This window comes from Takifugu rubripes, chromosome 16 (assembly GCF_901000725.2).
Source record: "Takifugu rubripes chromosome 16, fTakRub1.2, whole genome shotgun sequence".
Taxonomy (NCBI): Eukaryota; Metazoa; Chordata; class Actinopteri; order Tetraodontiformes; family Tetraodontidae; genus Takifugu; species Takifugu rubripes.
The window spans coordinates 10,768,806-10,782,059 of record NC_042300.1 but is presented as its reverse complement, the minus strand read 5'-3'; the positions used below and the strand labels follow the sequence as shown (position 1 = coordinate 10,782,059).

General features: G+C 47.9%; 1 protein-coding gene across 1 annotated transcript in view; it reads right to left on the bottom strand.

Moving 5' to 3' along the window:
• Positions 1-13,254, bottom strand: part of LOC101061202 (regulator of G-protein signaling 6-like) — a 38,623-nt gene that overhangs the window by 24,540 nt on the left and 829 nt on the right. Inside the window, exon 2 of the mRNA XM_029849755.1 lies at positions 10,573-10,880. Coding sequence (XP_029705615.1) covers positions 10,573-10,782 — 210 coding nt within the window. The 5' untranslated portion in view covers positions 10,783-10,880. The remainder of the gene's footprint in view (positions 1-10,572; positions 10,881-13,254) is intronic.

Genomic DNA, 13,254 nt, shown 5'->3' with positions numbered 1-13,254 from the left:
TCCCCATGGCAGTAAACGAAGGACGAGATCACTGCTGTCACATTGGCTGTTATTGTTCCTCATTCATTTCTGTGGAGGGAGAAAACGTGGCGGAACTTCAAATTTCCTCGAACAATTTGCTCGGTCAGGCGGGACACGTCAACTCAGGCCGGAACGCTGTTTCCGACTCTTCATCGTCCATCTGAAAGGAGCGATACGTCACTCAGAAACCACCGGCACAGGGAGCAGCGCTGGGGTAGAGACGGTTGCGTCTCATCCAACATCCAAATCTTGCTGAATGCAGGAGGATTAAGGCCGAGATGGGAGGTGGTTCTGAAATGGAGGTGGCCTTTGTGGCGCTAACAGTGAAGCCCATCTATTTAGGACGTGTATACCGCACCTATAGACAGGTGGGTAAGAGGAGAATCAATGCCTCACTACAGAAAACAGTCAGGGGCACTTTAAACACACAACTGCTCTATTTACCAGCAGCGGAACAAAAAAAGGTAGAAAACCCACATGTGCAGCCACGCCATCGCGGCCCATTTAAACATCTGCATTTAGATCTGAAAATCTTCCCTAACGCGCAGCAGAGGCGGCGCCTGGGTCACGAGGGCATCCCATTTGTCATTTGTGATAAGGAGCTGGAGGGATTCACTCTTTCCTGAAACACTGATTGCTTCCAAGCTAATTCCCTGGACATGAACGTGACGGCGTGTCTTCCGCCAGTCCCGCCGTGCCTCGCGGAGCTCTAAAGCGTGCTGCTGCTGCAGATGGGAACAGTTTGACAGGCTTAATGGTTCAAGAAAAACACGCAGGAAAATGTCAAGCAGTGAGGTCGAGCCTTTACAGGATTGTATGAGATTATAAAGGTGACTTCTGAGGGACGGAAAGGACGTGACTCGCCATTCTAAGTGTTCTTAAGTTTATGGTGTTGAGCGTTTCCTCCGGCTGGAACCTACGGGTGTAGGGGTGTCTGCCCTTGCTTCTGCGCCGCTCCCCTGATTCTGACTGACAGGCCGCTCTGGCTGTTATCGGCTCTCTTTATACTGCTTTTCCCTGATGGGCAACGATTGATTTCAGCCCCGCTGAATGCTTGCCGCCCCTCACCCTCATCAAACATTAACGGCGGCACGGTCCAGCCTCCTGGGTGTGAACGTGTGATGGTACCAGGACTGGTGCTGTGGCAGGAACCCAGAGATTTCAGGTTGTTTGCCTGATTGAACGAAGCGGCTCTGATAAATACTTTAAACCTTTCCTGTGAAGAACATTGCTGTAAGGGGAATAGATAAGGGTGCCGGCAATTGCAGCATCAGCGTGATGGTTTGACAGAGGAAACTTTTCTACTGGAGGATTTTCTAACATCTGCGCCTCAGTTTAGCTACATTGACCCAGGACGATCTGTAAAACCTCTATTCGCCTCCTGGAAACACGGCAGGGTTGCGTGTTTGGGCTACTGCGTGCGAGTGCCTTCTAGTTGCTGGGAAACAGCTATGATGGAGAGGAAACTGCAGTTTCTGGGTACCGACAGCAGTATTCCTTTAGAAGCCCTAATTACTGCAGAGACCTGGGGGAAATGTCGGCCTTCACTGGAGATGCTGTTTCCAGGTATTGTTGCCTATAGCAAAGACAATGTGCTGCACCAATGTCTCTATCAGCGGCGCTGCGTCTCACCTCAGGCTCCTCGTTCACGTGTGGTCTAACTGAATTCATAGAATTCTGGTCACGTGACCAATATCCTGGTTGGGGCATTGTGGATGGAAATAATCCACTTATATTTGAGAGCAGCAACTAAGGCAGTTTCATTGGTCCCTTTTTTTGTTTTGTTTAAAGCCAAAATGCCACATCTATGTCATAATTAGGAAAATTAAGAGTTTTAAATTACTTATTAAATTACCCTTTTGCATAAATGAGAGATGAGCACATCAGATGCTATTTTCTTTTACTGTGCCTTACAGGGAATGAAAGAAAATCAGCTCTATTAGCTGTGAAATCTGAACATTTTACCCTTTTCAACTTGCTAGTTGGACACCTTTAATGGTTCAATTTGAATAGAAAGCCAAAATGAGGCTGGCCATGGTGTGTTTGTCTGGGGTGACATGTTAAAAGTGTTAACTGTGTGAAAATACATCGTTAAAACGGTCAAATGGCGCCCTGTGACATCACACTCTTTCCTTATCTGGCATCATGTGAGAGCATTTGATTGGCTGATCCGAACGGCCCAGTGAATCGCAATAAAACAACAACAAAGGAGACCTGATGCTTCATACTGGCTCCTCAAAATGTCGGAGGACAACTTTGGACAATCCTTTCAGAAAAAAGATTGATAATGATTATTATCATGCATGAACATCATCATCGTGTTCACTTATTCCATTCATCCATCCAACTTCAAACCTTTTTCCCGGTAAGCTAAAGCAGCCAGAGTTTAAAAGGGGTAATTCATTCATCCATTCAAATAAAAAAGCTACATTTTCTTCCTATCTTCACCCGTCTTTCTGCACACTCTGCTTCGCATGAATAAAATCAGCCTTCGTCTCTGCGTCGCTCAATTTCCCTCAACAACATTTTTAACTGGAGTCTGAGGAACAGCGTCAGAGAGGTGCAGGGCAGCCTGCAAATGGGAGCTACTGAAGCGCCTCTGCATGAACTGCCCAGAATAGGAAGCAGAAATGTTCAGATGTGGTAATAGACGTGCGGCCGAGATGTGCACATCTGGACTGCATCAAGGTAAATGAGTTAAAGTGACTGATGAAGGTAAATTCCAATATTCACGTCCAGTATGTTTTTCTTTACTGAAACAAGGACAGAAATGTAAACCAGGAGGACAAATGCATCCCGACGTTGTCCTATAAAATGGAATTTCCATTTCTGTTGGGTTGGCTGTTAATGCAACATGTGGCCAATGATTTAGCTGATAAATCCTCCAAGTTTTAAAAGTGAAATAACTGAGACTCAAAGAAAAGCAGAGTCATTTTGGCCCATCTGAACAGGTTGTCCCTCTCTGCTGTGAATGACAGGCCTTTGAACCTCCCATAAACCTGAGATATTATTTGTTTGAGGTCACAGGAAAAGTTTTTTGTTGTTTTTTTTTTTTAAATTAAAACTGGGCTCAGGAGAACTTCTGTCGGTGCTTCAGCTACACGATTTCATCCACAGATCACAGGTAATCAGGTGATCCACAGATCACAGGTAATCAGGTGATTCACAGATCACAGGTAATCAGGCTGCTTTATGCACAAACCCTCTCTTGCCCATGGGTGTCTTTTTCTGGGTAAATTCAAGGCAATGCAGCTGCTTTAGACCCAGAGGCTGTGGAATCCCCCCCCACACACACACACACACACACTCTTCCCAGTGGAGCTGTGGAGCAGCCAGGCCGGCCCCTCATTATATCAAAGTAATGCAGAGGCAAAGTGGGATGGAGGGAGAAAATGAGAGCGAGGAGAGCAAAAATAGGATGAAGGGGGACCCACTGACTGGAGCGGAGCAGGGAAAATCAGTCTACAGTGAACTTCAGTGCACTTTATGCTGAAACATATACAACAGAACCATATGTGTGTGTGTACCGGTATATATATATATATTTAAACTCACAACCCTTAACACTTAATTAACAAGACTGAACAATCCGACACCGAACCGAAGACACCGAAGACGAAGCTCTTCCCCTCTAGCATGTCTTTGATTCCTCTCTCCTGTCTTCTGCAATGGGAGCGCGCCCAACAAAAGTTCACAGCCATTAGTCATAACGTGCCGCTCGGCGCCGTGCGCTCCTCTACCTCAGCTCCTGCTTCCTCAGACAGCTGGGTAAATCACCATCATCTTTAATCTGTCACAACACTGGCCTGGATCCATTCTGATTCCCATCACATGGATGAAAAACTGCTTTAATGTGGTGCTGGAAGTCCACAGAAAGTTAACCTTTATTCAATTATTCACAAGAATTTGAACATTTAACTGTTTCCTCTGAGTCTTTTCTCTCGAACGTCTCAGTAACTGTTGTACAAACAGGATCCCTGAACGCCTCACACGCTGCTTCTTTGAACAGCCGGGAGAAAAGAAGGAAATAATTATTCTGCCCCATGCTTTATTTGTTTACTCACTTAACGATCCAGAACCGCTCAGAACCGGCTGTCAGCTTGCCAACAGAAGCTACCGTTAAACGCACCAAACTGGGAGAATAAATCAGAACACCAGCAGATTCAGAGAGAAACGGAATGATTTCAAAGTCGTCAATAAGGGGCCAACGTGAGCTCGTTAGCGGGTGTTTTCTTTTGAAAAATGTCAGTGAATGATTTTGAATGTGTGTTCTGAACAGGAAGCTGCACCCTTCTCTTCCCTCCGGGGTCTTCTGTCTGTCATAGATCCTCTGTGTTTTGTACAGCAGCTTAGTTTCCATCATTCTAGATGACTTTCACCCCCAGTAAGAACCCAGGATTGAACTGGAAATCAGCTTAAAACTGTTGAGTTTAGAATTTTCCTCTCTGACAGATTTCTGCCTCGTGTTCAGTCTGATGATTAGTGGCTCCTGAAGTGAGCGCAGCTCCTGTCCCCAGTGTTCCGCTGGCACAGCCCCCCTCCCTCCCCCCTCCCCCCATGATGGCTACAGCACTCTGGGATCCCAAAATGCTCCGGGGGCCATCTTTGAGAAGACAAGCTGCAGCAAAAAGGGTTGCAGGTTCCTGGCAAGGCTGCCACCGTGGGGAGTGGGCCCCTGCGAGGCGTTCGTGTTCACAGGGGATCTTTGGCTGCCATTCAAGCGCTGATGTCTCTGCATTATTCATTCTGCGCTCTCTTCATTTGGTACAACAATATAATCATAAAGGTACCGTATTTTCCGGACTATAAGTCACACTTTTTTTCATAGTTTGTCAGGGGGTGCGACTTGTACTCCGGAGCAACTTAAATAAATACATTATTACAGAATTTCACATGTTCGTTTTTTTCACACTGACAACCACAAGAGGGCGCTCTAGGCGATGCTTCGTCTATGGAGTTAGACTTGATTGTTTCGTAAACTTGCTCAGATGTTCTTTATGCTATAGTTATCTGAATAACTTTTAATATGTTACGTTAACAAAGCAGACACATACTCAGTTCGTTGTGGGTCATGTAGCTGAATTTGTTACGTTAGCATACCGTAACCCTATTGCTAATCCATGCTAATTCCCTTTCAAGAAGAAATGTATGTTCTTGGTCTCGGATTTATTTTTAAATTTTCCCCCAAAATGCGATTTATAGTCCAGTGCGACTTATATATCTATTTTTCGTCTTTATTATGCATTTTTTGGCTAGTGCGACTTAAACTCCGGAGCGACATATAGTCCAGAAAATACGGTATTTACCGTAAATCTATCGGTTCCAGAAAGGATAGAAATTTAATAAACTCACACTGTCAAAAATTCTCTATCTCCTATCGTCAATGCACCCCAACAAACGGGAATCTGGAGCACGAGTGAACATGAACTGACTGTTGCTGCTTCACTGAAGCCCAGAGCAACACAACTGCAGGCCTGTCTGGTGTCCCTTTATTCAGTGTCTGACACTTTTATTCTGATAGCGTTTGATCGTGATACTGTTAATTGTTACTTGTGTTCCAGACATTACAGCTGGGCTGGAGGAGCGTTTCAATGCGATTCTCCAGCACGCCAGACGTGTATGTTTTGCAAAAATGCTGTATATTTGGGAGAATGGGAGAGGCCGGTCGGAGCTGTTTGCATCAGCTCTCATTGTGCGATCTCCTCGCCGGGCGTCTGGATGAAGAGAACAGGTGTCGCCACATTAGCTTGCAGCAGCATTGAGGTCAATTAGCACAAGAATGGCTGCAGGTGTATTTATTCAACCAAATATTAACACCCCTCACCCCCAGGTTGCAGAACGCGCGCCTTTTTATTCCTCACACCTCATTTCTGTTCATCAGGGGCATCGGATGCACGCACGTGTCCGTGCATGTATAGTTCGGCGCCAGTATATCGCAGCCCTTTGATGTGCGCTCCATTATTCCTGCTGCAGATCTGACAAGCGTGGGGGGATGTTGCGTGAATTAGAAAAATAAATCTCCAGCATCATTGTGTGTCGAACAAAACCCGAATGTTAATCCTGGATGTCATGAGTATCTGCTGACTAACAATAGGCTGATACTGAAGGTCGCGGGAAGGACTCGTGTCTTCCCGGGTCACTTCCTGCAATATTAAACACACACACACACCTGTGATTTCTCTGTGCTGTTCTTACCTGCTTGTGATAATAAAGCTGACATTAAGGTCTGGACTTAATACAGAAACCAACATTAAATATGGAATATTAGGTCACCCTTTTAAGGGAAAAAGCCGACAACCCTGAGCATTGGCACTGTAATCCATCTGATTTCCCATTTGAGTGAAACTCCTCTGTTACTGGAAGTACATGAAGCTGAAACAGGCCTTTTGAAGCGCTTCTAATTTTAAATATGCTTGTCTTCCAGCAGATCTGCAACCAAAATATGAGCAAACGCCTGGTTTTCTCTTTGCTCTGTGAACTTCGCCTCATCTGGGATGCAGGGTCCAGCAGGGTCCAACAGGGCCCACAGGGTCCAACAGGGCCCAGCAGGGTCCAGCAGGGTCCAGCAGGTCCCACTTGATGCTTGGATACATTAAAGTCGCCTCGGTCTTCAGGCTCTTGTTGATCTGCCCGCTGGTCTGTTGTTGCTTCTTTGGCATGTTGTCTGAGGACAGGTTCACCTGAAGGTCTGGTCGGCTGGGGCTCTTGTGATACACCACTGGGAACATGTCAGGTAGAGCACTGGTCACAGATGAAGCTCCGATCTCTGATTGGTTGGATCGTTTAAAGAACCGATCAGACTTTTGTCCTTGGAAAAACTGCTGTGATGGACTTTACCAGGCTGTGGACATCAGGGCACGTGGTTGGGAACCCATTAGATGGCATTTTGAATGCTACAGTAGATTATTCTGTCAATGCCTGCATAATAATCTGGTTCGGTGTTGGTGACACACAGACTCAGATTGTCTGCAGGCCTTTTGCAGTCACAACGACCGGTGAAATTATGAAGTGTTGACAGCGAGCGGGGCTCCTCCGACACCTGCTGTCTGACACAACCAGAGCGTGACACCACACTGACGCCTCAGCAGAGGCGCCCAGATGTAAACACGCCGACGGACTGTCAAGGAAACGCCTCTGATCCGATTTATTCGGCTGTATCTGGGTCTGAACTGGTTCCTCCTGCTTCTTTACTGCAGGAGCGTCGTTTTTACTGTCCAAGGTAAACAGGAAGTCAGCGGGGACTCAGGATGTCCGTATTTCAGGGGTTCTAGCACCTGATTCTGATGGGAAAACTGTTGAAAAATAACCCAAAACTTTAATGATTTACAGTCATTTGAAGGTTTAAATGAATCTGTCAGTAGGAGTTTGGGCAAATTACCGTTTAAAAACCACAGTCGACAAGAGACAGCTCCATCTGCTACACAGAAGAAAAATCAATAGTTTTCCATTCAGTGCCGACTATCTCCAGAAAACCGTCTGCAAGTTGCATCCTCATCATCCTCATCCTCATCCTCCATCAGCCACTTGGCCGCGGCGCTGGTGTGATATAGTGCACGCTCAATAATTCAGCATCACCCCTGAAAGACGTGGTTCACAGAGAGTGAACCTGGCAACAGGCGAGTGTGACAAAAACACTCTGGCGATAGATGCCTGAGTCGGGGGGGCGGGGGGGGGGGGGGGATCTCATCCTGCCCTCTTTAACATTTGCAATTGAAAGTCGCCCAATTAGCATCACCTTGATTTGACGAGCCGCTTCCCTCTTCATGCTCTGTTGTGATGAGACCTCCTCAGATATCCGCGGTGATTAGCTGCGCTTTATCATCCAGTCTGTTGCGAGCACACGTGCGCGGACTGTGGCGCAATAAAAGCCAAAACTCTTCTGCCGAACAAAAGCGCCCCCTCCTCCCGTTGCCAGGTGAATGCACGTCATCTGTGTGGACGTTGATACCAAAACCGAGCGCTAATTTACCGCGCTAAGGCTAAAGATCTCGATAGCTCACGACTACTTATGAATAAATGTTAGCAAGGCGCTTCTGCTGGTGTTTCCTGGGTCATCCAGGGACTCGGAATCTCAAGGCTGTAAAGCAAATACGACCTGGCGCCGCCACATCCGCTAAGTGAATCCTAAACTCCACCATAAATCACAGCTGCTGCACAGAAATCACACCCTCTGTGCTTCAGCGCCGCGGCGGGCCTTTGTATAATAAATCATTTAAACAATCAGCTGCAGAAGCTCTTGTTTTCTTCCCGCGTCCGTTTATTTAGCAGTGGGAGCCTGAGAGGACGACTCTTTTGCTGTCAGCACATTTGCTGCATGGAGCCGGCTGCTGTAAACACACGACCTCGGACCTGTGAGGAAGCCATGGAGATCACGGTTTGCCTGATGTGAGAGCCTCAGATGCTCTTCAGTGGGTGTCAGGCATGCTAATAGCGCTAATTAGTCTTTTTGAGCTTATAGTTTATTGACTTTGACCTCGGCAATCTTAGTGTTCGTGTGTATGATTAATGCACGCGTGTGTAGGGTTATTAGCTGATGTGAAGGTCGATGAGCTCTCCGAGCTGAATACAACAATGCTTTTGTTCCAGATAGAATCAGTGAAATGGAGAAAATGGGCCGACAGACGTCATCGACCAGATGCTCCACAGGAAAATGGCGACCCAACAAACTGGCGTCCAAGTGCCACCGCTCCTCGCCCCCTGAGCCACTGATGGATTTCAGCATCTTTAAAGATAATTTTAGCTTCTTCGCATATGGTTTGTCCAACACCGTCGTCTCTGTTTGGTCTTTTAGCCCCGGAGCGCTTTTAGGATGCGTTCCAGCCGCTCGGAGGAACGTGGGCGACAGGTATGTGAATAAACAGCTCGTTAGATAAACAGACCAACAACACAGCGGCTGCAAAACAGAATAGCGGGGTGGGCGTCCGAGATGCAGGAACCCACCAAGGAGACGCACAAAATGAGCCGTATACAACAGATGAAGAGCAAAGGGACAGTAAATCCATGTTTATCTGTCAAAAGCATCACATCCCCTCCTGATTAACCTACACCGACCTAGAATCTGCTCTCACGTTGCATCTTCAGGTGTTCTAAAGTATCTCACTTGATTAGGAGCGGAGCTCCCCAAGGTCCACTCCTCACCCCCACACAGTTTCACCTCCTGACTGGATGATTTATGATTCGTCCAGAAGGGCCAATGGGAGGGCGGCCCAGGAAGTACATATTTCACACCGTAGCGCTCTTTTGTTCTGGTGTGTGGAGACACTGGGATGTTTGTGGTTTTTGATACGGTTTCACCATCATGCTGAAAACCACGGCTGTTTCGTGTTTATTTGGCCATCCCTCTTTATTCTTTCTACACTATTGTGCAAATGTTTTTGTAGCATGGTGCAAACCCCCAGGCAGCAGATAAAGGTGGAAGATGGAGGCAAATAATTCCAGTCCCACGTTGAGGAACGGTCGTGGCACCGCAGAGTTATTCTCTTTTCAAAACTGGTGATCCTAAACGACAAAAATGAGGTTTAAATGATGATATCTCAAGTGTGTTGAGCGCACGTTCCATTGGTTGACAACTGGTTAACAACTTTGACCTCCGGGACATCCATTTGCAGCCACTCAGTCTCAGTGAGCGATGAGGTTTATTATTCAACCTCACACGTCCTTTCTTGCATTTTTATCAAACAGAAAGAATCCCAGCACCAATATCTCCGTTAACTGAATAAACCCCAGGAGCAAAGGTCGCGTTAGTGCATGCAAAACGGTGGCAGACGACACAGGCAGAGGAACTGAGGGTTTTTAAGATCTGTGGCGAGCAAAGCCCTCTACAGCTTTCTAATTCTACGCTGCCGGAGCTCCTCAGCTCTGCAGCCGTAACAGAGCTGACGCACAGGTGGAGGACAGGTGCTCTGACAGCAGGGGCAGGCTGGAGTTTGTGACGGGAAGAGTGAAGAGCTGATTTACTGCAGCACTAAAAAGTGACGCGCCGAGTGGGCGCCAAAATAAAGGGCAGGACAGTGAGACGGCAGCTCCAGAGACGTGACTTTCCTATCAGAGCTGTGGCTGTTAGCAGGATGTGGGGGGGCAGGGAGCTGGAGACTTTAGCTCGTTTTATGTGGTTAAAAACAGGTCCGATGCTTCAACGACAGCCTTCATTTGGGAAGAGACGTTGCCTCTGGAAGGCCAGTATTCCAGGCCTTCTAGAGATGACGTTAGGCGCCACCTCTCACACACGCTGCTGCCTGTTTCCAGGCCTGAGCTCTCCAGAAACCCATACATTAAACTGATATTTTCTGGGGGGCAGAACCTGACTCTGCACCATAACGACCAGGTGCCTCATATCTACTCAGACTGTGAAGCTAATGACCTCTTGCCTTTAGTCTTTTCTGCAGTGTGTCAAGTAAACGAAGAGATTTAATGAACTGAAGCCAAAGAATAGAACTATTAATGCTGCTTCATTGTCCAGGGACAATGGTTCTACAGGACCTGTAGGAGCCGTGGGAGCCAGCTTATCTGACAAAGACGATAAAGCGTTCAAAATATCGGGTTTGCTCTTACTTTTCTGTAGAGAATCATGTTGGGGGAGTCGTTGTCCGTGTCCACGGTGCTCGCGGACCTCGTGGACAGCATAGGTCGACTTGGGTTCTCCTGGTGGACATCTTTCAGCTCCTCAGAGCCCTCATCATTCTCTGAGGACTCCTCAGATGTTGGCTGCTGCTGCTCCTCTTCCTCCTCCTGCTGCTGCTGCTGCTGAGGTGCCTCAGCCATCACTACACTCCCTCCCCAAGTCTTCTTCTATGTGATTATCCTTTCTCCTTTATCTTCTCCAGTCTCTGGCCCCTCTTCTTTATGGCCTCTGCCGCTGGCTGCAGGGGAGGAAAAGTGACAAATGAGACTCTCTCTCTCTCTCTCCTGTCATCACGCAAAGGATGGGTGAAATAAAGGCGCCATAAACTCTAATAATTCCTGTCTTATTTCTTCCATTTTTGCCCCAGAAACAATTCAACTTCTGCTCCTGCGTCCTATGGAGGCGACCTCTCCTCCGCTCCTGCGCTCGCTTCCATGACGTCTGAGGCCAAAGGGGGACAAAGACGTCACAAAGAATGCAGAAAAGAGGCTGCAGAAGAGGCAAATCTAATTGTATTTCAGCACAGACACACACCTACACACACACACACACACACACACAGTATTAATGTGTCAAAGGAGAATGACGATCAGAGGAGATAAAAATAGTGAGGTTAAAAATACACTAAGTGAAATACAGTGTAATGATGACTGCAACCTGGGGGGGGGGGGGGGGGGGGGGGGGGGGGGGGGGGGCTGGTGCCCGAGTCACATCCGAGGAAGGAAGTTCCTGGAAGTTTTTTAAAGGCGGAAGGTCCAATGAAGAAACAGACAGAGGGTCTGTGGCTGGAATCTGACGTCTGCCTTAATTCCAAATGTTGAATCATGTTGAACCTCCTTCAGGCTCCCCTGGAGGAGGAAGGAGCCACTCCGAGCACGACAATAGACCCAATCGGCTGCAATCAAACTACACCAGTAGATGAAGAGTTTGGTCCTTCTTGACATTGAAGGTGGTTTCTCAAATCCTACTTTTACCTCCAAAGCAACACATATAAACTGGGGCTTGGGGGGTCCTCCAGGACCTCGCTTTGTCTACAAGCCTTGAAGATGTGGGGCAATTAAGATCATCGTCTCTCATTTCACTCATCTTCGGTTCAAATTGAGGAATTACAGCGAATCCAGTTCATAAAACTCAAATTTCCAGGAGAGGGTGTGTGTATCTTTTCTATTGGTGAAGGCCTTCAGCGCCGTCACCTGGTTCTTCAGATCAATATAGCTGTTTGCCTCAGAGCCCACAGAGCGAGCGCTCGCCGGGGCCTCGGAGGGTCGCCCGTGTTTGACCATCCGGATGACGCGGCGCCTCTCAAACGCCGTCTTTATTAGATCCGCACCATCTCCCCAGCATCTATCCCAGTCCGCACCGTGCACCTCGAATCTTCTCCCCAGTAATGATCAGGTGCACGACGCCTTCACACCTCGGTCCCGGGAACGTGCACGCCGACACTTGAACATTTCATGCCAATGAATTTTTCAGGTGCGAGCACGCCGATCCGATCAGCCGGGATCAGAGCGGGTCTCCCTGCTTGAGATTCTGGAGGCAGCTTGAACACCAGCGCAGTGTCGGTCGTGCTCACCTTGAAACGCACCGCGAGAAATATCTCGACATCTCCCCGCCACTGCAGCTCACCAAAGTTGTTGTTGTTGTTGTTGTTGTTGTTTTTAAGCTCCTTTCACTCGTCTCTGCTATAACTGTTGAGATGTATGAACCCACGCGTCATCGCAGGCGTCCACGCTCACAGTAACACTGATTTCTATCTCCTCCAGTCCTGCATCACTGGCACCGGATTAATGTTCCGGTCCATAAACACCTTCCACAGAGTAAAACGCCATAATTCTGTGGTGCCGCGAGCTCGCCTCCTCCGCTCAGCAGCATTGCTGACGCTTTATTGTGGATCGTGCTGCTGGTGCTGGAGCAGAGCATCAGAGCTCTCTGGATTCCGCTCGTCTGTTCGTCTCATGTCCTGCAGTCGGAGCCTCGGGGGTCCGAGGCCGACGATGGCGCCCAGCGGAACCATTCAGGAGGAATCGCAGCATCAGCCTTCCTGACGCCTTAAGTGAAATTTCACATTCTTCACTTGCGCAAAAGGCCCCTCCTCTGCCTCTTCAGCCTCGTTAGGCTGATTTATCGTTAGGACCTTAGCATTTACTCTATATAGTGGTAAATAAAAACACAATCAGCTCACTCGCAGGTTTGGATTTAGTGTTGAGTGAGATTTTAAAGAAAAACAAACCATGGTGACCCAACCCCTGCGAGGGAACCTGAATCAGCTTCTTTTGTCTCCTCGCGTGCTGTGATAACAGGAAGTGGTTTCGCAGCGAGACGTCCTGCCATTTCCAAGTGGGTGTTATCGTGTTCCCTGAGGAACTCCTTGTTTCCCAGCCATCCTCAGGCAGGAGTGGAGGGAGGAAGTCTGCCTGAGTCACACGGACGTAACGGAGAGCGTCGGTCCAGAGGCCGTCCGTCTAACCTACACATGGATGGGGATTATTTTTGTATGGAACAGAGCAGTCTGGCTCTTTGATAATTATCCCAGCAGGACTTTAACAGCAGAGAGTAGCTGGACATTGAACGCAGGTTCGACTCGTCCGTCTGCTGGGATTCTCCCACATTTG